Source organism: Nyctibius grandis, chromosome 3 (genome assembly GCF_013368605.1).
Source record: "Nyctibius grandis isolate bNycGra1 chromosome 3, bNycGra1.pri, whole genome shotgun sequence".
NCBI lineage: Eukaryota > Metazoa > Chordata > Aves > Nyctibiiformes > Nyctibiidae > Nyctibius > Nyctibius grandis.
Window position 1 is genome coordinate 58536592 of NC_090660.1, and position 26123 is coordinate 58562714.

At 47.0% G+C, this 26123-nt stretch overlaps 1 protein-coding gene across 1 annotated transcript; it reads right to left on the bottom strand.

Moving 5' to 3' along the window:
• Window positions 1-16348: 16348 nt before the first annotated feature.
• Window positions 16349-20137, bottom strand: ADCYAP1 (adenylate cyclase activating polypeptide 1). The gene is made up of 4 exons (XM_068397003.1): window positions 20037-20137; window positions 17970-18104; window positions 17347-17442; window positions 16349-16535 (listed from the first exon to the last, which is right to left on the bottom strand). Exons 1-4 carry the CDS (start codon window positions 20135-20137, stop codon window positions 16349-16351), a joined length of 519 nt encoding a protein of 172 aa, XP_068253104.1.
• Between the last annotated feature and the right edge of the window lie 5986 nt (window positions 20138-26123).

A 26123-nucleotide genomic window follows, 5' to 3' on the forward strand; every position in this document is an offset into this window, starting at 1 on the left:
GAATTTATTTCCTTGAGGGCATGGTTCAAGGTCTGCTGGTAATGCCAGCATTTCTCCAAGGAGTTTCAGCGGACAGCCAAGTTATCACTGAGGGCCTGATCATGGTTTTATTTATCTGTTTATATTGGAACTTGCTTCACATTTGTTGTCTGCAGTTGCATACGTGACCTCAGAGACCTTTTAAAATTAAGAACATTTTATGAGCTCCCCTTCTGTTTTTCTTGTTTGTGCAGTTCCTAGCAGAGTGGGGGTTTTGTCTGTGACTGAGCTCCTAGTTGCTATGGCAATGCGAGTAATAAATAAATAGTAAAAATAACACATTAGAATAAAATATTCTCATTTTGTAAGCATGTTCTCTAGAATAGTAATAATAGCACTTCCTACAGTTTAGTGTTTCTGAGCAATATTTCCATACTGGGGTGCCCCAAAATGCTTGTTAATGATGTCATGCGTTATACACGCTATAAAATGGTAATGTGGCTCTACCATGTATTGCTCCAGCTTTTTTGGCAGTGCTGGTCATGGCTTCGATTCTCTGTCATCAGAGGTGTGCCTAGGAGAGGATACACATGTGTCTGTGTGTGTGTGGGCATGTGCATGCACGTCCTGGAACCAGGCATGTCCAAGCTGATGAGTTTGCACATATGAAGGACAAGCTGTAGCTTCATGGGCTTCTCTCTCCCAACAATACCATAACGTGCCTGCTCTCATTCAGATGAAAACCCTTTTACACTTCTACAGCTGTGCAAGAAGGCCACAAAATAGCTCTAATTTGCATTTTATACTCATTTTAAAGAGTATTTTTATTTATCGTATCAAGAAGAATTAAGCTCATCCAGCCAAGATATGATTTTGCAACATAAAGCTGTAGATCAAGAGCCATATTTGAAAGTACTGCAGAACTGATGTTTCCTGAACAACCTCAAAATTACAAGATTTTTCTCTGTCTTTTTTATGGATGTGTCCTAATATGCATTACCACTGTAGTTGGACATAAGCATTTAGAAATTGAAATCATGCAGAAAAAATGCTGGTTTTTCTTCCTGTTTTGCAGGGAAAATAATAAATATTGGTGAAATCTGAAGTGTTTGCAGATTTGTTTCTTTATTGAAACAAAATTATATTCACACCTCTAAGAATGATACATGAGTATGTACATAGATAAATAGATATGTGCACATGCGTGTGCATTTACCACATAGAAACTGCTGCTAGGCATGTTTATGAAATAAGGAAGCATTAACCTTCATTCTTGAACAGTGACAGATATACCTGATAATATCCAGCAACTGTGCTGGTCATTGAAATGCTTAAGTATATTTTTGCCTGTTGACACATTTCTAAAATAGGTGAAAAATTAAGTGTTAAAAATAGAAAGTATAAACATTGTTGGCTTGCAAACAAAAAGGAAGATTAAATCCACAGGGCTCAGAGATAGTGCAAAGACCTGATGATACTGTGCAGATATAAAAGCAGCTCATCTTTCTGAAGACAAACCTTGAAAAATGAAGTCGATAACTCTATGCATCTTCATTGCAATATATTTAACTACATAGGACCAAGGTCCAGCAGTAACACAGCCAATAGCATATGGGAATTGCAATTTCTTACTACTGCAGGTTTTAAATTAAAGTGACTTCTTCTGAAACAGTTATTAATTACAGAAAGCATTTCTGAAGAATTAAAGTACAGCAGTAACAATATCATAATAAACAGGGTTTTTTCAGCTTTCTCACAAATTTCTTCTGTTTCTCGTAGCAGGCCTCAGTAGGGAAAAATGGGAAATTTAAAAAAAAAAAAAAGAAAAACACCACAAATATTTTTCCTGCCTTTTTCCAAATCCTCTGGTTACAGAAGACTCTTTCCTCCAGCTCACTTCTTCAGACAAGTGGAGTGTAATATGACTTTACAACCTAGAAAACATCCTTTGAAAAAAGACATCACATGAGGGAGAAGTTAACTTGCAGTTCAACCACAGCCAAAGCAAGCTTCTGCTCTTCTGCTCCTTTGGGGACAGGAGATTATTAAAGATTGCTCTGACTTTCTCATGGGAAAGCAAGTGGCCAAACATGCAACAGGGGGAAGCAGTAGGATGTGACCCCCATTTCCCCAGCTCACAGCTTAATCACTGGCTTTTGCCTGATGCTGTGTCCAGCAGGGGTGACATCCCTCCTAAGCATGCCTGGCAGATGACACCTTAAACAGTAAGTAGGTGGGGTAACATCTGCTTTGTGGATCCCGCCAAATAGCCAAACATTTGGTTATGTCACAACTTTAGGCAGTCAAGTGGATGCCTGCCCGCAGAAAATTGGTGTATGTTACTAGGACAAAGAGAGACACCAGTGAACTTCAAACATCTGTACCGCTGGGTGGGAGGTACATGAACACAGTGCTGTCTCAGGCACCAAGCCATCTCTTCGTCCTGGTGGCTCCAGCCCTCAATGTCAAACCCTAGGATACACCTACCACCAACCCACAAAGCAAATTTATCATGCCAAGCACAGTGATCAGGAGCAATAGCTGCCCAGCAACTTGTCCCTGCTTTCACTCAGATCAAAGAGACAAGCTGCTTCTTAACAGCAGTAAACTGATGCACACTTTTAATGCCAACTTTTACCCAAAACTGAGAGTCTTCTAGTGTATTCCAAATCTAAAATCCAGGGAGAGAAAAAAAGGAATAGGGCCTGGTAAAAGAGAAGCCTAATACTTATTCTCCATATCTTTGTCCTCCAAAGGTGGAAAGACATTCAGTGTTGTTAGTTAGGGAGCCAAATTTTGAAATGGTAAGTAGTGGCAAGCTTAATGTACAACAGCAAACCTGCATCATTTATACTTATTAAGCCTAAAAATCAAGATCTAAAATAGGATCGGCGCAGTCTGTACAGAGTTAGAATAATCGATACAAGTGGGTTCAGCATTAGCTTTATGTAGAGCATAACCTGAACTGTAAGGCTAAGTTTAGTTACTCTTTTTCTTTCCTGTTGAGCAGAGCGTAGCTTACCAAAGGGCTACTCAACCTCTCTCTGCACCTTTGGCAAAGGTATCAGGCCACCCCTGCAGCACTGATCCACCAAGAATGTTTTCAGATTTTCTTGTTGAGACTTCAATAAACAGAATAACATTAGCACTTGACATCATTCTACATCAATGTCCACGTTAAAGCACTGCCTGCAAGTGCTCATCTGCTGCATTTGCACATGGCTTCCAGCCCCCCAAGGCAGCAGCACGACAAGGAAGCTCCAGTGATCTCTCCCCTCTCTTCCACTGACCATGAAGGCGGAGCTGTGTAAAACTGAGGGTTTGGCAAAAGGTTTGTTGAAAAGGTTTACTGCAGCTGGAAGGAGAGGTTTCTTTCACAGACTGTTCCATATGCAGACTGGAAGAGAGGAGAGGAGAGGAGAGGAGAGGAGAGGAGAGGAGAGGAGAGGAGAGGAGAGGAGAGGAGAGGAGAGGAGAGGAGAGGAGAGGAGAGGAGAGGAGAGGAGAGGAGAGGAGAGGAGAGGGCTTGGTCGCTCAGAGGCTGGTGGGGGAGTGCAAGTAACTGTGGGGGCTGGGGAAAAGCACCTGGTTTGGAGCTCACATCATTGCTACAATTATTCCCAGCAGAACTAGAACTCATAATTCCCCCTTTTCTCTGCTAAAACTCTTGAGAAAATGCTCCCCAGCTCCTTAAAAAAACAATCTGCTAGCTTTCTGCTAGCTTGGAAACATAACAAAAACCCAGCACCCGATCTAACCTCGATGTATATGTCACTTTTGGTTTGTCTGATATGAATTCAACCTTCTTTTCCACCCAGGATTCTACACTCATTACGGAAGGAAGTCCACTCTGTGGCCAGCTTGGCTTTTCCCATGATGGTTGGTATAAGGAACTCAACAAAGTGATGGATCCTTAGCGCAAGACAACTTGATTTGTGTGCTTCCATATCAGCATGGACCTCAGTGCTGAAGCATGGCTCCTTGCCAGTCCAAACCATTACCTGAAGTTTTCCCTGACCATGCTGCCTGTGGTACCAACGGACTTTGCTGGTTGGCTCGAGTCCTCTTTCCTGGAGGTACTCTCTTTTTCTGCAACACTATTTCCCTCTTTTAAGCCACAGCACAGAGCTCCTGCTGAATTCTTGGTGTCCCGCTTGCCTTTGCTCGTGATCATTAGAGACTCTGCTGTGGACCGTGCCCTGGTGGCAGTGCAGGTGGTATGTTGTGGAAGCATTGCTGAAGTGGAATTATTTCTCATCACAGGGGGAAGGACATAGCCTGTTATTTTTATCTTTATAAACCCATCTGGACATCTTCAGCTCACCAGATTTTTTTTCTGATTAAGGCAGCCAGACTCTAACAAACTCCTGCTGGCTTATGTCTTTCACTACGATGCACAGCATCTTCATTCCAAATGGTCAGAGTAAGGCAGCAGCATTTCCCTGCCCCTTTCACATTGCTACAGCAATGAGCCTTGGCTGGTTGCTCTGCATGCAGAAAGTCAGTGAAAGCCAGAGGGAATTCTATACTTGAAACTGTTTCAGTCACGAAATGCAGCAAGAACCAGCAGCATCTCTCAGTGAGCTTTGAAGGAATAATGGGTGCATAGCATATCTGATGGACAAATTATATAGTACATATGACATTCTTTGGGTATTCTGAATCTTGGCAGGTATTTTAGCAGTATCTCTTTTTGCCTAGGTGGTAATGCTATAGTTTTTGTACAAATGGGTGGGTATACATACGAAAAAGGTATGCTGAAAACAAAAACAATTCAAGTTTTTGACCAATCTGGTGAAAGTCCTACACTGGGTGAAAAAATATGTGATTTCTTTAATGTTTCAGTGTAATCACTACAAGTTCCTAGGCAAGTTGCTGAACCAGATAAAGATGGTATTCAAATATACGACTTTGATTACAAAAATATACTGAAACACTGCTTGATTTACTTGTGGTTCAGTTGCAAAAAAATCAGTCCTAAATTTCAAACTCAGGCATTGGAGCAGTATGGAAAGCATAACCAAGTTATCATACAATGCTTTCTCATGGTGTTTGTTCCAGAGGCATTGTTACAGAAACAGACGTCAGAATGCTCCTGATACATAAACAGCAGCTGCACCAGGTATGAACACAAAGTGAAATAACTTTTAAGTCAAAACAAGAAATTTTAAAAAGCTCTATATTGTAAAGAAAACTGGAAGAATGGACAGGAAAGAATAGCTGAATTAAGATGTGGGGTTTTTAATGAGCTGTGACTTTTGCATATCCTCCAACTGCCAGCCTGTATCCTGCCTGGGAATATACAAGAAATGATACTCAGAGTCTTCACAGGCAGCTATGCATATAACAATGTCATTTATCAACTAGCAAGATCATATAGTGCATTATTAAAATGGGAAATTCATTGCTAAAATAAAAGTTAAAAGAAAAAGTAGATGTAAAAAGGGAGCCACAAAATCGATGGAGGTCCACCTGGTCTGTTAAACAGTCATTTAAAGGCAGCTTACAGCACAGCAAGTCCTTAATTGACTGATGGCCAGATGCTCGTTTTGGCAAAGATGGTCCCTCTGCATGCCCTAATTTGTAGACTTTTCTTAAACTGTTTGTCAGCGCCAGAAACAGGTTGCTGGGCTAGCCTTTGGCCTGGTCCATAAGGGGTCTCTTAAGTTGTTGCCAGTAGAGCTGAGCAGGAAAGTAGTCAGACCCTATGTACAGTCCCTCTGTACTCAGCACTGGTGAGGCCGCACCTTGAATACTGTGTCCAGTTCTGGGCCCTGCACTTCAAGAAAGCACTTCAAGAAAGATGTTGAGGTGTTGGAGCGAGTCCAGAGGAGGGCAACCAAGCTGGTGAAGGGTCTGGAGGGTATGACCTACGAGGAATGGCTGAGGGAGCTGGGGTTGTTTAGCCTGGAGAAGAGGAGGCTCCGAGGTGACCTTATTGCAGTCTACAACTGCCTGAAGGGAGGTTGTAGTGGAGTGGGAGTCGGCCTCTTCTCCCAGGCAACTAGCGATAGGACAAGAGGACATAGCCTCAAGCTTTGCCAGGGGAGGTTCAGGTTGGACATTAGGAAGAATTTCTTCTCAGAAAGGGTCATTAGACGTTGGAAGGGGCTGCCCAGGGAGGTGGTGGAGTCACCATCTCTGGATGTGTTTAAGAAAAGACTGGACATGGCACTTAGTGCCATGGTCTAGTTGACATGGTGGTGTCAGGGCAATGGTTGGACTCGATGATCTCAGAGGTCTCTTCCAACCTGATTGAATCTGTGATTCTGTGATTCTATTCCTCACAGTGCGAATGTGGAGAAACCAAGTTCTTCCCCTTTGGTACCTTCTCAAAGTCTCTGCATGGTGGGTACAGCATAGACTTCGGACACACGCTGCTCCTGCCTTGTACTCCCAGGTTATGCCCACCCGGTGCCCATGCAGGTGCATGGGCAAGGTGTTCATTGCCATTTAAAGGCTATTTTTCCACCTGGCACCTACCTATAGCAAGTGCATCTAACAAACTCTTGCTAGTTTGTGTCTTCACTGTGATATCAAACATTCTAATTCCAGGCAGAAGCATTTCGCTGCAGAGTCAGAGGACACATTATACCCCTTTTATCAGTACACAACCCCAGTCATATGTATGCCCGCAGGAAGAAATATTTCCCATGCAGAGAATGACTCAGACTAGGTCAAAGCAGAGATATAAGGAGAGTGGAGAAAAGTGAACAGTAACTGCAGTTTATAAAAGGTGGCATTTATCTTACCAGAGTGACAGCAGCTCATTGTGAAGTTACAAGGAAGTATTGTGATTTTTCTGACTCTGAAGCCCACCATTTAGGAACCACTGATGTGGAATATGGAAAGACTGCACATGCTGAAAAAGTCATCTTTAATAAGACAGGGTCAGATTGTGATGAAGCTCACTCACATTCGGTGGCATTTTCCTTCTGCTTGTAGCCCCATTGACATTAACAACATCATTATTGGTAAAACAAGTCTGAGTAAAGTGCAAATGCAGTTTCACTCCTGTTGGGTGCTGATAATTGATAATTAATAGATTTCAATAGATTTAATAGATTTCAATATTTTTATTTCCTCTGAGTGCCCAGCTCTACTGGGCAGTAACAACAGTATGGGGTTCCCCTGGTAGGACTCTTATACTGACCAGGTTGTCTATCTAATTGATTTTACATCCCCATCCCATGGTACCTTCCGCTGCGTTAGGGCTCAGGAGCATGAGCTGCAACAACTATCAGGCATGAATCTGACTCTCTGTTCATAAGATTAGACAATGACTAAGCTTAGCAAAAAGCATAAACAGTGGTGTAATAAGGCTGTCACTGCAGTATAACCAGAATGAAATGAAACTGTTATAAAGCATAACTGCATTTTATTATAGCAAAGTCAAACGCAATCAGAAAACTGCTTCCTTTCAGTGTAAATGTTCCACCTGTCTGCATACAGCGTGCTACACAAAGTCACCAGTTTAATCACCTCTTAGCTGTGTCATGACTCTTTCCTGATGCAAAACACAGCAATGCACCCAACCAGCTGAGGAAAACAGAAATCATTAAACAACCGTAGTCTGAATGAGTCTGGCCAGTCTTCCTTAGTTTTGTGTATTTATTGGCCCAGGGGAAAAATAGACATGATCTATAGAAGCTGTACAAAAGCAGATTAACCATTCAATTTGTATCAGAGATGGGTTGTGCCTTGTAATACCTATGTGTCAGACTGTGCTGGGGACAGATACCACAAGAGTGGAGAGGAATACGCAAGGCTCTAACCCATGTTGTCCAAGAAGATCATCTCGGGCCCGGTGCCAACAAGGTGGGCTCGTAACTTGGCCGCAGCCTGCTTACAGAGAAAGTGCCCTGGTCTTCCCTCTTTCTAGCCATGAGTTTGTTTTCAGCGGCACCTCTCAGAGGAGGAATGAGCCGGATTTTACACAGGCTATGGTGCCCCATAACCTGCGTGATTCCCTTGGTCTGGCAGGAAAGTCACCAACACACAGAAAGTCTCGGGAGGAAAGAGAGATGAAGAGAATGACTATGTGCAGTTTTATAGCAGGTAGGTAGCATCAGAGGTTGGGCTGGGTGGGCTGGATTCGGCTGGCCTCACCTGGTTTTGCTTGGTTTGTTTCCTTGCAACTGGGGAGCAACTCTTTGCTCAGATATCACGTTTTTCTTTTATGCTTTTTAATCTTAGCTGTCCTGAAACAGAGAGATCACAAGGTAATGTTCGCAAGGTCATGAGGCAACCTGATTTTAAAAACTCAGATCAGCTCATTAAATTAAACTCACTGATTTACCATACAAGACCAGAGAATCAAAGATACATAAAAAATCAAGAAAGAAAAAAAAGAAAAGAAAAAAAAGAAAAAAAAGAAAAAAAAGAAAAAAAAGAAAAAAAAGAAAAAAAAGAAAAAAAAGAAAAAAAATAAAAAAAAAAGAAAAAAAAGAAAAAAAAGAAAAGAAAAGAAAAGAAAAGAAAAGAAAAGAAAAGAAAAGAAAAGAAAAGAAAAGAAAAGAAAAGAAAAGAAAAGAAAAGAAAAGAAAAGAAAAGAAAAGAAAAGAAAAGAAAAGAAAAGAAAAGAAAAGAAAAGAAAAGAAAAGAAAAGAAAAGAAAAGAAAAGAAAAGGAAAGAAAGAAACGAAACTGTGAAGAAAGTTACTTTTTTTTTGAAGCACTGAGAATGTTTGAGAAAAGCAGAGATGTAAAGGGAAAAACTTGGAGCCAGAAGATCCAAACTTCCCCTTGATTCTAAACTTAGCTCAGCCACTGGCCCACCGTGCAGATGACTCACTGCACTTCCTTGAACTTAAATCATTCCTCTTACAAAACTTGTTAAAGAAAGACGTCAGTGTAAATTAGATGTTGTGTCTAAGTTTAGCTGTGGCCAATACATAAATATTGGAACTTTAATGTGTTATCATTTTTGTCTGATTTAGAAATATGTATATATACATACACATATGCATATATATACACATAGCAAGGGAGAGAAAGACTTCTTTGTGCTATTTTTACAATTTAATTTACATATATTGTTATTTTGCTGGTGACACAAGAGCTCACAACTGATCAGAAGTTTAACCATTTTCAGAGCAGCCTGATTCCCACACTGCCCAAGCACTCTTCATCCTCTCAAACTGTCAAGGAAGTTTCAATCCCATCCAAGCAGTCGGAGCTGAGAGGGTACACGTTTATCATATAACATACATGACGGCTGATTTCTTGTGACACTAATCTTCAATCCTGAGGGAAAGGCATTCATTTATTCATTACTCTACCACTCAAAAGTAACCATCCTTCTCACCATGGAGACAAATGTCAAAACAGAGATCAGCCATAGGCCGAGTCTAATCTAATCTGTCCAAAATGAATATATATTTAGATCTGTTGTCAAATCTTGAATGGCAAACCCTTTAGCCTGGGCAACTATTCCCTTAGTCTTCCCTCTCCACCTATAAATATGCATACCACGTTGGATACACACTATCAGAGGACCATATTAACCCTACAAAAATGGGCAGGATATGAGGCTGCCCAACAATTCTGTTATGAGCAAACAGTCACTGGAAAAAGCCCAAGACTTTCAGAAATGTGTAACAGAGAGGAAAAAATACATATTTTTTGTTAAAATGTCTTTACCCTTTAACACCCGTCGGAAATCTGTGGGCCCTTCACTCCCAAGTGGCTGACCCAGCAAATGAGAAAAACAGGCTCCATCCTGGATGCCTGTTTTGAGGGATCTGTGGAAGAAGGCGATGGAAAATCCCTTTCTTGTAAAATTCTTAATTCTCATCACCCCTCTCCTTTCTCCATTTCCATGTCAGGGATGTCAACTGGGAGGCATTTGTTCATGCTAGAACCTTTCCCATCCAATTATACCTATGCAGCTCCTCATATCCTGATATTGAGATGCTGGAGGACACCACAGAAGAACCAGAAGTGACTGCCATTTTTCTGTCCAACTTCTCTACCTCATACTGCCATAAATCTCCAAGAGGTTCTTTTTGAAGTGGCGTATCTGAAACTCCTCTCAGAACCTGAAGACAAAGAGGTCTTCTATCTGTGATCCACATAAAGAAATTATACTGTTTGAGAGATCAAGACATCTATCTGTCTTAGATATTTCATTAATGAAGTTTTAAAACAAACACTCTTGTATAAATGGCAAACATAGGCTGCTTGTCTCTACTGCTTGTAAATTGGCATATTTCTGGTTCTTAAATATCCTTGTTCAAAACTAAATCCCAATTTGAGACTTGGAGAAACCCTGTCAACAGGCAGTTAACTAATTATTGCAAAAGATGCATTAGGTTTTACACTTATTCTGCCTTAGCAGTTCAACCACATTAACTCTAACATATCATGTACTACTTCTCTTCTCTGTGGATTCCATATAAGTAACTGAGCCATGGTCAGTTTTAGCAAAAAGCACTTCCAGACGTCCCATGCAGGTTTAGAGTGAATGGGCCCTCAGCTATATCAGGATGGGATTGCTTCTAGGAACCCAAATGCAAAAGAAGAACATTTGGCCAGCAGCCTGCTGTGAGTCACTCTGACTTGCTCTGTCCCAGGATTTGCACTTCGACTGAGCCAAATCCTTCTCTGGCACAATGACACAGATCTGCACCAGAGCTGGGTTGGGCCCACGTATCACAATGTACAAATACACAAATTACATTGCTGGAATGGGTCTACTCTTTCTAAAGGTGACAGGAATGGGTGCCAGGTGACAGCTGAGATGACAAAACATGGTAGTTGTGCAGTAAAAAAATTAATGCGTCCCAGAGAGAGCTCAGTAAGGTAAACTCTCTTGAAAAAGTGCTTCAACACAACTCAAAGTAGTACAAAATAGGAACCAAGAATGCTGGTGTCACTTCCAGGCCAAGGCTTCTGTGCATGTGAAGTAATCATCCAGAAAAGAAGGTAGGTGTGGGAAAGGATTATGAACAGATCATGATCTCCCAGAGATGAAATGGCCAAGAGAGCAAATGTGACCCTTGTTAGCAATGAGCAGCACCCGAGGAAGAAGAGGAAAGTTACTGCTTTTTGCCACATCCTCAAGGTGGTCATTGCTGGGTACTGTAACCATTTCTAGTCTCAACACTTTAGCAAGGATGTTAATAAATACAAATGGTTCAGAAATAATGCCATCTGTGGAAAACCTCCCTCATGGTGAGCGCTTAAAGATCAACCTTGCTACCTCAAAGACAGGGCATAGAGGAGAGTAAATCTCTGCCTAAGAGTACCTACGTGGAGAGGAAAATCTACAGGCACTACAGATTCTTCAGCAGGCTACAAATTCTTGGACTCAAAAATGAGACAAACTGAAACAAGGAACAGTGTGTTAAACTGCCACATTTGGAACAACTTATCCAGCAAGTTTACCATTCCTGCAAGTCTTGCAATCAATACTGCTGTCATACAGAATAGCTCGCTCAGAAATTAAATGCTAAGTGAAGGACTCCATGAAATCCTATGCCCTGTATTATCTAAGATAGAGTGGATGATCATAAGAGTCCCCTCTGGTCTTAAAAAACTATGAGTGTAGTTAAGAGGACATGTACTTCTAGAGGCTAAGCATGAGGTCCTTAAAATTTTCAGGGGTGTGCTTTGCCTGAAGGTATTTCCTGAAGAAAGGCTAAATGTTTTAGCCTGGAACTGGAAATTAAGCTGCAAAAGTATCAAGTAACAAGTCCCCAAAAGATCAAACTTCCTCCTGTTTTTCTATTTTCCTTAACTTTAGGTGAAAACGTATACAGCCAATAGATGAACTTTGTTTTTTGAAGAAGGCTGAAAGGCTCCAGAGGCACATGGAGAGGAGGTCAGCACCCTCACAAGCAAATCTTGTGAAAGGTAGATGCTGGCCATAGACGGGTTTACACCAGGGCTCTACAGAAATTAGTCTTCTCTGGTTTTGATGACCAATGTAGCTCTGTGACAGATGTGGTGTTCTACCACATTTCTGAGGGCTGGAATCTGAAGCAGTCTGTCCTGCTCTCTTCAGTCTCCTTCACTAACTAACCGGAGTTTGTCGGTTTGACTGAATGTCAGGAGGTTTTTACAATGCAAGGCTCCAAAATCATGTCTTGTCTAGTCATTCTTGTTTCCTCAGTCGGCTTTCTCCCTTTCTGCTGCTAGTTGTATAGCAGCATACAGAACACCATCAATCCCCACAAAACTCACGCTTTAAGACTCAGTATTGCACATTTTCCAAGTATATCATTTCAGAGGGCAGTTTAAATCACTGGGAACAGAGCTGAGCTTCTTCATGAAATCATATTGGATTTGTTAAATAGGAATTTCAGTAGAGTGAGGCTAGGACCATCTCTGTGTCCTTTACGGCAGAATTTCCCTCTTTTGCACACCTTCAACAAGTGCCAGGACTTGATGAAGAAGAACTTATTTTTCAGGTGGACCAATCCTGAGTTTCATCCTGTAGCTACCAATACCAAGAGGGTCTTCAGCTTGGATCTCTTAAGCACATTTTCAGTTTAGATGGGCAGGAAATGTAGTGTGATTATATGTATGAGCACGGTGTAATTACTGAAGAAACCTAACAGCAGTTTTTTGCTGTATGCTGCCTTTGGGAAACAGTGACTTGATTTTCTTACACTATCAGACTGAGAAATCATTGTCCTCCCCTCCTCCCCCCAATAGGTATTTTTTTGCATTCTTCTCTGACCCAGTCTGCATTTAACCAGAACTTTTATCTCGCCTTGCACTAATTCCTAACACATACCACTGAGACCACCAGCTTTCTAAGTTCTCTCAGTGTTTTCCAGTTAGTCAGCAAAATGCTGTTGTCGAAACTAGCCTGGAAGGTGAATTTGTGGCAGGGAGGATATGACCAGTCTGTTTCAAATTCTGGACTTACAGTTTTGAAAAAGGAATTGCTAGGAAATTGTCGTTTAATTCCTGTGCTTTGTTTTTTAATTGTATGATCTTAGAAGGAAATAGAGTTTAGTTTAAACTAAATTGCTGTTACTTTCCAACATACTTGAGTAAAGTCCCTGAGCTACAATAAAAATAATAAACATAAGCAGCTATCGCTAAAGTGAAGATTAAAGGTCGGATATCCTGACCTCCGCTTTGTGCTGACAAACTCCTCTCCCTGTGCTTTTTCATTGTAGCCACCTATATTACCCTGTAAAACCTAAGTAACTCTTTGTTGTGTTGCAGTATCATTTTTTAGGACAGCCCAACACATTTTTAATCCAAAGAAAGATGCTGCCATTACCCAAGCCTGGTGATGCTGGGAAGCACATCATCACATACAGAATGTTCATTAAAAGCGGATTAGGTGAAGATCTCATCAAACATCCTGATTCCACTTAAAATAAACGGCTTCTAAGCACAGGAATTGTTAGAGGAATGGACGATAGGCACCGACTGGTGCCTATTTTACATATTTGCATATTTTAGAGAGTATTATCGTGCTGGTGTGTGTGGAACTAGGCTCTTTACTTCAGCGGTTCTGCTTAGTTTACTCGAAAAGAGGAGTAACCATCGGTAAAAATGTTAGAGGTTATTTGATGATAAAATGTGGAGACTTAATAAAAAGATATCCCAGGCATGAAAAGTTAGAACAACGCTGCTTAAAAATGAACTAATAAAAAAAAAAAAAAACTTAAATGAAATGCAGCTTTCACTGTTAGGTTCTAGATTTCTCTCCCCCAAACATTAGACGAAATTGCATTGTTTACAAAAATTTATTAATACAAACTTTACACACTTTATATAACAGTTATCAAACTCCTAGTTGTGGATATCATGTGTGTAATAATACTTTAAGTTCTTTTTATATTCATTAGCACACAAAATAAGTTCTCCAATACTAACATCTACCTAAACTATGACTGTATCTCAAATCTGCTCAAATTTTGGTAAGGCTGTTGGCGTTTCTAAAAAAAAAAAAATCATACAAAGGATAATAACCTAGGTGATCACTTCATAATGCTTGCGACTAGCCACTTAACTCTAACGGATAAGGTCATAAATAAAACGTCAAGAGAGCCCTATGTCATTATACCACAGCCGACACAAACACAGCAAACTCTGCCCATTGCCAAAGAACAGAAGTACGACTAAAACGCAAGCCGATGTGTTGCAGCATCGTAGGGCCACTAAATAGCCATCCGTGAACTCGTGGCGATTTACAAGGTGAAGAGAAGGCACGAAAGCTGCAAACTGAGCCCCGCGTCCCTCCGCCCCAGGAGCCCGCACCGCCGGCGGGCGGGCAGCGCCGGGAGGGCGGCCGGGGCTGCCGGGGCAGCGCGGGCAGGCGCTGCCCACAACGCGGGCGGCCCGGGCAGGCGGTGCCGGCAGTGCGGGCGGCCCGGGCAGCCCGGACAAGCAGTGCTGGCAGCGCCTGCCCGCCCCGCCGGGCTCTGCCCGCTCCTCTCCGCTCCTCCCCGGCGGCCGGCGGCTCTGCCCGGCCGGGGAAGGGAAGGATTTTACCCGCGACCTTTTTTTGAGGAGGGAGGAGCGGGGTTGCTTTCCGACGTCTTGAATGCGGGGCTCGTTTTGTGTCTTTGGAAAGACTCCTCTAAGGTTTGTGTGGTGAGCTGGAAGGAAGCAGGTACCTACGTGTCCTCCTTCGCCACCTGCCCGGGCGGAGGGACGGGGCCAGCCCCCGGCCGGGTTCGCTGCTGCTTTACTGTCCCCCGGGCGGAAGGTAAGATAGGAGTCCGTACATAGAGAGATGAGGTGAAAATGGTTTATCTCGTTAGAAACCGGACCACAGGTGAACACTACACATTCTTTTATGACAAAAGTTTGTTTTATGAAATAAATTTTACTAAGCAATAAGCCAGAATGTAGAAAAATACATTTTACCTCCAAACTCAATAAACAAGGAACAAAAACTTTCGTAGTAGTGCATAATTCTTTAGTGGTAGCTACAACAGGGGTTCCTAAACTTGTACAATAAGAGCTTGCATAAAACAGAACAAAGGAGTGAGAGAGCGTTCACAATCTTTTTTTTTTTTTTTCCCCAAAAGAACATAACCCAAAAAGGTGAGTCAGGTGGGTTAAACAGAACTCGGAAAAGTGCGAAGAGACGATGACAAGCGGGAGGGTCTACAAGAAAAAAAAAACAATCAAAGAAAAGAGCAACTCCGACCAAAAAATGCAAAGGCGAGAACCCTGCTCATTACACATGATGAGAAGCATGGACAGCACTGGAGAGTAACACACTGTACTTTGCATCCAGGTCCAGTACCGAGCTGCCCGGGGCAGTTGAGTAGCGGATCGGAGGTGGGATCGCCTCGTCTTCCCTCGACCCTGCGGCACCGGCTCCGGCAAGCGGCTCTGGCCCCGGGGCGCCCCGGGGGCCACCCCCGCTCACCTCCCCTCTCTTTCCTAACGGGTCCTGTCTCCGCTTTCGCTTTGTTCTGCAACTCTGCCCAGCCAGCCAGAAGACCAGTGCACGGGGCTTAGTACTTACTATCCTTGCTGCTGGTTTGGCATTTAGGGGCTGGGGTTTGGGATTTGGCTTTTTGTTTTGTTTTGATTTTGTTGTTGATGTTTTGGGTTGGTATTGTGGGGTTTTTTTAACTATTTCTCACTCCAATAGGCAACAGAGATGCGCAATTTGGATCGAGCTGTTGTTTTCACATGAGAATTATCCTCTAAACTCATTGTTTGAGGAGACACTAATACAACTGGAATCAAAGAAAGCAGGAGGAAAAAAAAAATCGAAATCTAGAGGAAAGGGGACGCTGCCCCTTCAGAGAGGCTAGTGGCAAAGGAGCCTGCCTTGAGACTCACCAGGGGAAGAATCTGCTTCACCAATTCTCCCAAATCATTTTCCTCATAATCCCCTGGGAGCAGGGCATCCTTCTCTATGTACAGTAGCAAATGGTGAAAATTAATGTCTTCGACCCTGTCGTGGATAAAAATACTATCCTTTTAATTTCCATTACAAAAATAGGAGTAATATTCAAAACAATGATTGTCTTTTTTTTCTATTTATTTTATATAAAAACTTAAACAGCTCAGGCGAATTCTTGTTCTTGTGCAGGCTTTATATGAAGAATTGTTCTTTAGTATTCGTAGTAGTATTATATATATATTTATATATTATATATAACTTAATGATTGGTCCACAAAGTAGATCTGTGCGTTTCTCTAGTGCTTTTGTACAAAAGAAAAACAATATTATTATCAAAATATTCATTTAATGGCTTTACTTCATACATAAATACATGTTTAGATAACACAGGAGCGGTGATTGTTCAGTCAGTTTGGAAATGACTTTTGTTTTTGTTTAGATTCTTTTTTGTTGTTGTTGGGTATCTCTCTCTCTCTCTCTCTCTCTCCCTCTCTCTCAGGACTTTGTATACACAGGAGTGGCTGGTTACTCATCGCTACAAATACGCTACTCGGCGTCCTTTGTTTTTAACTCTTTGTTTATACCTTTTCCCCAGGACGGCTGCTAAGTATTTCTTGACAGCCATTTGTTTCCGGTAGCGGCTGTAGCTGTCCGTGAAGATGCCGTCTATGTGCCGCTTGGTCAGCGGTTCCGCCTCGTCCCCCGGGCCGCCGCCGGCACCGCTGCAAGCACCGAGAAGCACAGCTGCATCAGGCGGCACCGCTCCACACCCTTCCCTCCTCCGCGCCCCTCCGCGCCTCTCCGCGCCCCGCCACCCCTGGCCCTGCGCTGCCCCCGGCGCAACACGTTGCGCGGAAGATGCGCGGGGAGACAAAGGCCGCGCCGAAACCCTCTCCCGACGCGGTGCGCGCAAGTGGCGGCAGCGACAATATCTCCCCGCCATGAATTATTCATTGCGGCAGGGAAAGCTGCTCTCCCCGGGGCGTTATTAATGCGTTACCTTCTGCCCAAGGGCGGCGTGTGGCACCGGGCTCGCCCTTGCCCCGCCTGCGGCGGGGAACCCCGGGGAGCCCCGCTCGGCGCCTGGGAGTGCGCAAGGCTGCAGCCGAGTCCCCCCGCTTCAGCTGAGCCCTCGGTCATCGCTTCTGACAGGCTGCTCCCCCCGCCCCGCCCAGCAGACCGGGGAGGCTGCCCAACTTCTTAATTTTAAATCAGCCGGTTGCAAAAAATTATAGAGGCATATATATAAATATAAATATATACATATATGCCCGAGCGTATTAAACGAGACAAACCTCCGCGAACGCCTGCGCTGACAGCCGGGCTGGCGCTGCGCCGGGAGCGAGGAGGGAGCCGCGGCAGGGGGCCCCTGAGGTTTGGGGAGCCGGACTCCCCCAGCCCCACCGCCGGCGCAACAAATGCCCAGCCCCGGCCGGGGCAGCTTTGTTCCCTCCAGCCGCGGCCTTTTAAGCGCGCCTGCTCCAGCAGCACCAACGCCCACCGCGGAAAAACAGAAGGAGCAGAAACCCTTACCCGACCCGCTTGGCCATCAAGGAGTGCAGATATTTCCTGGCGGATAACTGCCCCAGGAGTTTCCTGTAGGCTTTGTTGAAGATCCCATCGGCGTGCCTGGGCGGAGGGAAGAGCCCGCGGATGAGCGGCGAGGACCGGGAGCCGGCTGCGGCGGGGTGAGGGAGCCCGGGCGGTGGCGGTGACCGTCCCTCCCCGCCGGCGAGCGGAGGGCGGCATCTCCCCGCGTCCCCTGGGACCACTCTTCCCCACCCAGACCCCTCCCCGCGGCACTTGCTCGGCTCCGCGCTGCCTGGGCATTTCCGCTCCGTTTGCGGGAGCATCGCCAGCCCTCCCCGGCGCGGGCGGCTCCCCCGCTCCCTCCCCCGCGCTGCTGGAGGTAAGGCGGCTTTTCCGTTCTAGGCTTTACACTGGACACCAGGACCCGGGTAGCGTGGTCGTTTGTTTGGGTTCGGGATTTATATATATATATATATATATATATAAAATATATATATATATATATTTGATTGGTGTTGACTCGTTGGGTATTACTCGTTGGGTATTTTTTGCCCCAAGCGACTCGGCCAGACCCCTTTTGCTCCCGGCTCAAAATTCACGCCTGACAACCCGCGAGTTGCAGTCACCTCTTTTCCGGTGGGTAGTACAAGGTGTACATCTCGCCTATCATGGAGGACGGATTCGCTATACCGAGGGGCTCGTGGTCATAGGCGAAGTCCTGCAGGGTGTTCCCGTCCTCGTCGTAGACTTCATCCTCCAGCCTGGCAACGAGAGCAGCAAGAGGAAGGAGTCAGCCGGGCTCAGCGGGGCGCCCCGCTCCGCTCCCCGCCGTCGGCTCCCGCCTGCCTTGGTGGCCACCCCCCGGCAGAGCCGACCCGGGCGCCCCGGGAGCCCCGTCCGTCTGCCCCCATCCCCTCTGTGCGTCCGCCCGCTCCCATCCCCTCCCTGCGTCCGCCCGCTCCCCATCCCCGCCCTCCGCCTCCTCTGCGGGGCAGGACCACGGGGGACGGAACACACCCGCCGTCAGACGTGCCCCGAGAAAAGCCCCAAACATCCCCCACGCCCGGCCCCCTCGTCCCACCGTCCCCCGCCCTGGCCCGAGAAAAAGCTCCTCTCTGCCACAGCCACGGCTGATGCTTCCCCAGCGGAGCGCACGCACGCACAGTCGTGCAGGCTGCTGCACACACGCACACACACGCGTGTGTGTGCCAGGGGCTGGGCGGGAGCCAAGCAGCCTCCCCGGCGGAGACGGGGCGGTGAGCGGCAGCCCCCGGGGCCGGGGGCCGCGCCCGCTCCTCCCCGCAGCGCTCGCCGGGACGAGGAGGGGGGCGCTTCACCCGTTGTTGTTTTTCGTTGCATGGTGCCTCTGCCCTTTGAGATCTCGCCAATTTTGTGTCACACCGCACACCCCCACACCCCCCCCCCCCCCCCCCGATCTCTGCCTCCCTCTCTGCAGTACGATGTAGGTCATTGTACGTTACAGGCAGCTATTTTTGACCGAGCTTTAGCGGAGGTATTAATAATAGATGCCGCTAAAGTGTTTCACTCCTGCTAATTCAGGCGCTTGAATGAAGAGAGCCGGGTTGCTGCCGGCTTAATGGCCCCGCGGGCCACCGAGCCCGCTGCTCTGCAGCCCCTCTGCCCGGGGAGGGGGCTGCTCTCGGCCAGCCCCGACGGGCTCCCGGTTCGTTCAAGGACACCTCGGAGCCCCAAACAGGACACCCTCCTCGGACAGCCTTGTGCGCCCAGCATCGCCCCCCGCTCACAGCTGAGCCGCACGGCGGCGTCCCCCGTAGGGCACCCCGGAATAGCGCCAAGGGTCGATGGGGCAGGACAACAGCACAGAACTCAAAACTCCCCTGCCCTGCGCCCCCAGCCACGGCCCCGCCTGGGAAACTCGCTTGTGCCGACGCCTCTGGGGGTCCCCCCACTCTTGCCCCAAACACAGCGGGGCCCAAACGCCCCTGGCTCCCAGGTGGAAAGGGACAGCACAGGCATCAGCCTGCGCTGGAGCCCAGCAAGACAACTCCGAACAGATACAGACAGCCAAACAACCTTGTGCCCGCCGCTTTCCCCCTTGAGAAGGGGGGTCGTATACAGACAGGTCAACAGGGGAAGAGACTGAACCCCGTCAACTCCACTGCTGCTACATGAGCCAGGACAGCTCTCGCATGCTCGCAGCCAACGGCACCTCCCCTTACCCCCTCCCCTCGCCCCGGTCCGAGCAGGCGATGCTCGCCGTTCACCCTGGGCGAGCTTGCGGGCGACCGAAAGCGGCCGGGAGAGCACCGGGCCCCGTGCAGGGCAGGAGGCAGGCGGGGGGAAGCTGCTGGGCCCCGCCGAGATGCCTCCGGGACCTCGGCCCGCTCCTGCCGAGACGCAGCAGAGCAGGTCCCCCCCTCCCCGGGGACAAGAGGCTGCAGGTTCGCCGCGCCGGGATCCCGGGGAGCAGCCCTGGGGGAAGCCAGAGCTGCAGCCGTGGGGACCCACCCCCGTCTCACCCTTTCGGTGGCTCCTCTCCCGGGGGTGATGGGTGGCATACAGCCCAAATGAAGGGGGTTTCGTTTGGTGACTCGCCCCCCACATCCCCTTCTACTTTCCTCCCCGGTAAGATTCCCCTGCCGTTAGCAAAGCCGGGGCAGCGGGGGCCTGAAGGGGGTCCCGGCGGAGCCTCTGGGCAGGGACGGACCTACCTGAGCGCCGGGTACTGAAGTCCGGCCGCAGGTGAGCAGTAGACGCTGCAGTGCATTATTATGCCATAGACCAGGAGTGCTAGGATCGCTTTGCTACACATTGCCACGCTGTGCGGGAGGGAACGGAAAACCGCTGTCAAAAAAAAAAAAACCGGAAAAAAAACCCCACCCCACGACCCACCAAGCCCCCGGCCGAGCCTGCGGGGGAGGGAGGGAGCACGGCCCCTGGGGGCATGCGCCCTGGGCAACCGGGTGCCCGCGCGGAGAGGCGCAGAGAGGCGCGGAGCGGTGCCCGGCGCAGAGCGCTGTCGCCGCCGCCCGCCCCGTCGGTACCCGCCCGCCCGCCCGCCCCGGGAGCGCTGCGGGAAGGCCCGGCGAGCCGCCTCATGTCCTTACCATTAAATTCTAAACACCCGGCACTAAGAGCGTTTGGCTGCGAAACTAAAAGGGCAGGTCTTAAAAAGAAGAAGAAGAAAAAAAGACCCAAAACGGGGAGGTGGGGGAAATAGAGCTGTTTCCCAAGTTGCGGCCGAAAGGAGTTAAAACCCTCGTGGCATCGCCTCTCCGATGGGCGAAGGACCCGCGGGATGAAGAAGACGCAAAAGCAGCAGTTAGTTGTTTGCTGGTTTTAGGGGAATCCACTCCAAAAAGACAAAGAGAGAGAGGAAGGAGAAAAAAAAAGGCAAAGGAAAAAAAGTTTGCAGGTAGCAGCACAGGTCTGGACTGTAGTCTGCAAGGGAAGGGAGAAAGAGGGAAGGAGCGAGATGTCGCCGGAGAAGGGAGCGCAGGGGAAGGGGGAAGAGAGCGAGCGAGCCCGGGAGGGAGCGGAGGCGGGGAGCCGCGGGCTGGCTGCGTGCGATGTTGTCTTCCCCAGATCTCTCCCCTCACTGAGCGCCTTCAGCCTTCTCCTTCTCTTCCTGCTCGGTGGCTCCAAACTTGACCAGCCTTCCGCAGCCTTCCGTCTGATACGCAATTAGCAACAAAATCTTTGCAAACACCTCGCTTCGGCAAGAGCCCTCTTCGTAAACATTAGCCTGCTTGTTACCTTAGAGGACGGGCAATATTGTTTGTTGCCCCCGTGGTGGTGTCCGGATTTTTATTCATGAATCAAATGCCTTTTTTTTTTTTTCCCCAGTCACGTAATAATCGGGTATCAGAAAAGACGTCACCACCCCAATTCCTCAAGGAACACAGTTGTGTGTCGTCCTCAAAGATGAGCTTATCAGGAGTCATAACGCTTCTCATAAACACCAACTCACACTTCCCTCCCCCCCAAAAAAATAGAAAAAAAGCAAAACCAAACCAACAACCAAACAGCAACACACAGATAACCCTCCCCAACCTATCCCACAAACCCAAAAGGATGCTCGCCATGGTCAAGTTTTACCTGCCGTGTGAAGGGACCAGGAGGCGGAGGAGGGCGGTTTCGGGTGGGGTGTGGGTCCCCGGACTTGGCGGGCTCCCCCGCGGCTTTGCTCCGCGTCTCACCGCGGGGCCAACTCAGCCCGCGGGTCGCTACGGAGCAGACCGGCGCGGAACCCCCACTTCCACGGAGATTTGGGGATAGCAGTGCCTTATTTTTTTTCTCCTGAGCTCCTTCCTTTTTTTTTTTGTTCTCTCTTTTAAGGATTGTTAATATTGTTCTCATTATGCAAGGCTCCCCTCGGGGAAACCAGCAGCGCCGTAACCGCTCCGCGTGTGCCGCAGCCGCGGGGCGCGGGGGACGGACCCCACGGCCGCACCACAGGGAGGGTCCCACGCGTGGCCGCTGCGGCCCGGGGGCTGCGGGGACGGCTTTCTCCCCTCCCTTAGCCCGACCCTCTCCCCTCCCCGCCTTGTGCAGAGACAGATGTGCGCGGGAGGGGAGAGGACCGCCATGAGAAAAAAAAAAAAGAAAAGAAAAAAAAAGAAAAAAAAGGGGGGGAAACAACAAAAAAGTTGATTTGCCGGAGGGGTTAGAAGGGAAATCCCTTCTCTGGGGAGTTCCCCGCCGCCGGGATTATTTTCACCTAAGTGATGCGGCGAGAGGCGAGCGCCGGGCGCGGACCATCTGCGGGCTCCCGGCCGCTGTGATTGCGCTCATCTCCGCGCTCTCCTCCCTCAGCGGCGGAAAATCTTTCCTTCATTTCCGAGAATTACCCAAAGAAATAAAGGCTGCAGGAGCCATTACTGCAGATTTTAATTACTGGGAGCATAAGTAGAGAGTTCAGGAAGCAGCAATAATTTAGTTCTCCTGTTTCCTATGTGAATGGGTTTGGTGTAACACGCTTAGATGAGTTATTTGAACCCAAATCGATTTCTCAAAAAAAACAATAACAAAACAAAACAAAAAAGAAACCCACACCATACAATTACATTCCTATGACGGTCTTTTCAGGTTTTAATATTTTCCGGAGATAAAAGGAAATTTAACGGGAATTAATTATTCCCGTGGAAATGGCTATGCCGGAGGGGGGGACACAGAGGATTCGGGAGGCAGCAGGACGCTATCCCCGTTGTCATTCCATGGGCTTCCCCGTCGTCGGCCGCGGGCGCAGCGCCCGCCGCTCCCCGCGCTCCGAAGCGGAGCGCGGGGAGCGGCGGGCGTTGCGCCAGCGCGAACGGTCCGTGAGCGAAGGGCGCCACCCCGCGGGCAGCAGCGCACCTGCGACCGCTGTCGGGCGGCCTGGAGGGGGGGGGTAGCCCGTTCCACCCCCTACCCGAGACTGGGGAGGGCTCGGGAGAAACCCCCGCCGGGCTCCCGGGTCCGGCTGTGGAAGTGTGTGGTGGGGAAGGGCGTGGTCTCTGCCTTTGCTCGCTGCCAGCACCGGGCTGCTGGGTTTTGGGGTGGGTTTTTGTTTGGTTTTGTTTCCTTTGAAATGACTCTGTGATAGCAGGTGTAAATATGGGCTTTTCTAGAAACAAGCATGGCAGGGATTAGGTGGATAATATTGCGTTTGCAGGCTTGAACCACACACTCAGAGTAAAGAATAGGAAAGAAATATTCCCTCTTTCCACAGAGACCAGAATCACGGCCAATACATTTCAAAGCTGTGGCTGTTTTCACTTTAGAAAACCTACTTTCAGTTACTTTCCTTTTACACCACCTCGTTTCCTCTCCTCCTTCCCCACTCCCCCAGATCCTTACAGAAAGTACCAGGATGCCTGAAATACTGGGCATCAGCCGCATAGAGAGACAGATTCCCATAAAATAGACCCGAAGCTCCAGACCCCACATAGCAGCCCGGTACCGCCTCAGTCTTACTGCACACACAGGAGCACGTTTGCAAAAAAAATACAGCTTCTAAATCTCTCATTTAGGGTGAGTAACTCACACATGATTCATGCCAATAAAAGCCTCATAGCATCCCAGTCTACTTCTCGGGTGTGCATGTGCAACGTGAATATGCACATGACATGATTGCGGTTTAGGCTGAACAAGTAAAGGTTTAAATCTGGTCTCTGCGTATAAGTAAATTTCTAGATAACTCTGCCATTTCAAGGCTGAGAGAGATTTAAGGTTTGTAATACTTGCCTCTAAGGCAAACTCCTAAGGCAGTATCTGAAGAAAAGTAGGTTTTTTCACTGGCAGAATTTCCTTCATCTTTCTCCTACTGGCTTAAATTAGACCTTTTAATTTACCTGACTATGCTATTTTAAATATCTATTTTATTAACTGGAGCATTATAATTCTATAGACATTTCTAGGGGAGCTTACATCCTCTGAGCCCTGTTAAGCCTGACTGGGACTGACTGCTCTAAAACCTACTGCCATAGGTTTAATTCAGAGGAACATATTTCATCATGTACCATGATGGGTATCTTTCCCACTCTTTGGAAAACCCCTTTTTTGCATAATTATGCATATTTCTATAAAAAAAACCCCACAAGTAATCTAACTGTCAGAAACTTCATTGGTCCATAAAGCTGAATGATATCTCATGCACACTTGTCGGATGTCCAGCCACTATATTCATATTTTCTCATCCACCTTAGCTGTTTATTTTAAAAGGAACCTGGAAGATTGACCGACCTGGAATGCATAATTTTATCATGAAAGGGCACGTGTTTTTCTGCCGATATAGAAAAGGATGAATTCTTCTTTTTCAAAAGCAAACAATCCTACCAACCTGTCACACACATACACACCTACCCACACACACATCCACCCTCCCCTATCTTGTTATTATCTCTCCCCAGGCCTCCTGTCTTACTGGGATGGCTTGGGAAACCCACTGAGTCTGCCATTGAGTACACATCTACATCAGCTTTATGAATGTAACGCCAGCCTTCATCTTTTCTCAGCCTTCCAGTCTCCTCCTCCCTGAGACCTAGCTCCTAGGAAGGATGGACTTGTCAGAGGGGAGATTAACTCGTCCATGAAGTCACTCAGGTGTATCTCTGTTCATCCAATAGTGGCTTATTAGGGGATCATCTGGCAGAAGAACAGAAGTTATTAAAGCTCAAGGAGGGGAAGCCAGGGCTTGGCAGACATTTCAGCACTTCCAGCTGAGACATGGCACCCATGGTGGAGGCAGGAAAGTCCTGCTTTCCTCATCGAGGCTAGATCACAGTTGACTGGGGGACAGAGCACGCTGAAGTGTCTCCTTTGCAAAGTTGTTTTTCTTTTATTAAACTGTTCCCTCTTGTGCTTTCTTCAAGTAAAAGCAGCGGTATGTTTAGATGCACTGTGGAAACCATATACATCTGTGCGCTTCTTCCCGTCTGTCGCAGACCGAAGGAGCAAAGCTGTAATTCAGACAGCCTGCTCACCCGGGGACGTTCTGGGCAGGAGGTACAAACTACGGAAAAAATAGAGAGCGACAACCAGGGACAATGTTGGGACTGCAACTCTCTCAAGACATGAAAGAGGCACGCCTTGCTTTGTGGCCGGCACCCTTGTTAGCCTCTTCGCAGGTGACCACCAAGCATTAGCAAAGTCTTTGTGAGGATCTTCCAGATAATTCCTTGCTGCCTTTTATCACCCTAGTTATATTTCCAAGCAAACAGTTAAAAAACATTCTTAAGTATATGCACTCTGAGGAAAAGGGCTGGGATTTTTTTTTCTTTTCTTTTCTGAAGTGACAAGGCAGGACAGCATTTCCCCAGGGCAGTCGCGTGGGAACACCAGGAGTGGAGTCAACCCACGCTTGCCCCTGCTTAGAGCTCGTGGTGAGAGACAAGGCCAGTGGGTTGCCAGTCTCTTGCGGGATTGCCCACACAGAAATACAGTGTTCGATCTTGTGTGGTGGGCGTCCTCCTACCCCTGTTCAGTAACAAAGCTGGATGACTATAACAACACAGAAGCAAAGCAATTGTCATTTCTATCCAAACACAAAGGCAGGAAAAGCACTTTCTAGATGAATGAAAGACCAAATGGTGGACTTGGTTCCACCAGGAGGTACCACCATACTGCGCACTTGACAGATAATTTACTTGGACAACCCATAGATACATTTATAACCTGCCTTTCACCCGAGTACATTCATATTCTACAAGAGAAGAAAAAAATTATCTTCCTTGATGCTTTCTGACAATGGTTCTTTGATCAATCATTTATATTTGAAAAGTAGAGAAATAAATTATAAAAGGCAAACAACAAAAAAAAATCACCTTTTGAACATTTAATATTCCAAAGGCCTACTCTACACTGAAGCCAGCAACCTACAAAATGCCACTAAAGATTCTACTAGTCCACAGGGCAGAATATAAGCCTTTAGGACTGGCAGCAGTTCTAGGTCTATTCCCGCTCTCATTTCCATTTGGTCCAGTGTCCAGGGGAGGGTGAATCCTTAAGCAGACTGAATATGCAAAGTTTCATAGAATGCTGCCAAGCTACAGTAATTTGTACTGGACAAATAATGGCCACAGTATCTTTGTGTTCCAGGTTGTTTTAGATGCAGCTGTAACCCAGTGTGATCGGCAAGTACCCGTTTTGTACCCAAATGTGACAGAATTTTGGGTACACCTTTAGAAACAGTGGGACTGCCATGTGCTTCCATCCAGAACCTAAAATCCATCTGTAGTTTTGAGGTATTGCTAATGGCATAGCTAAAGTTATTCATAGTTTAGATTTACCAGAAATAGTTGGAACAAATTAATAATGAA

Bases quoted from the DNA above. Each gene is read 5' to 3' on its own strand.
- ADCYAP1 (XM_068397003.1), bottom strand. From the start codon at position 20,137: ATGTGTAGCAAAGCGATCCTAGCACTCCTGGTCTATGGCATAATAATG. The intron at 17,443-17,969 runs GTGACTGCAACT...CCCTCCGCCCAG, and splicing joins TACTACCCACCGGAAAAGAG to GCACGCCGATGGGATCTTCA. The intron at 16,536-17,346 runs GTAAGGGTTTCT...CGGTGCTTGCAG, and splicing joins TTGATGGCCAAGCGGGTCGG to CGGTGCCGGCGGCGGCCCGG.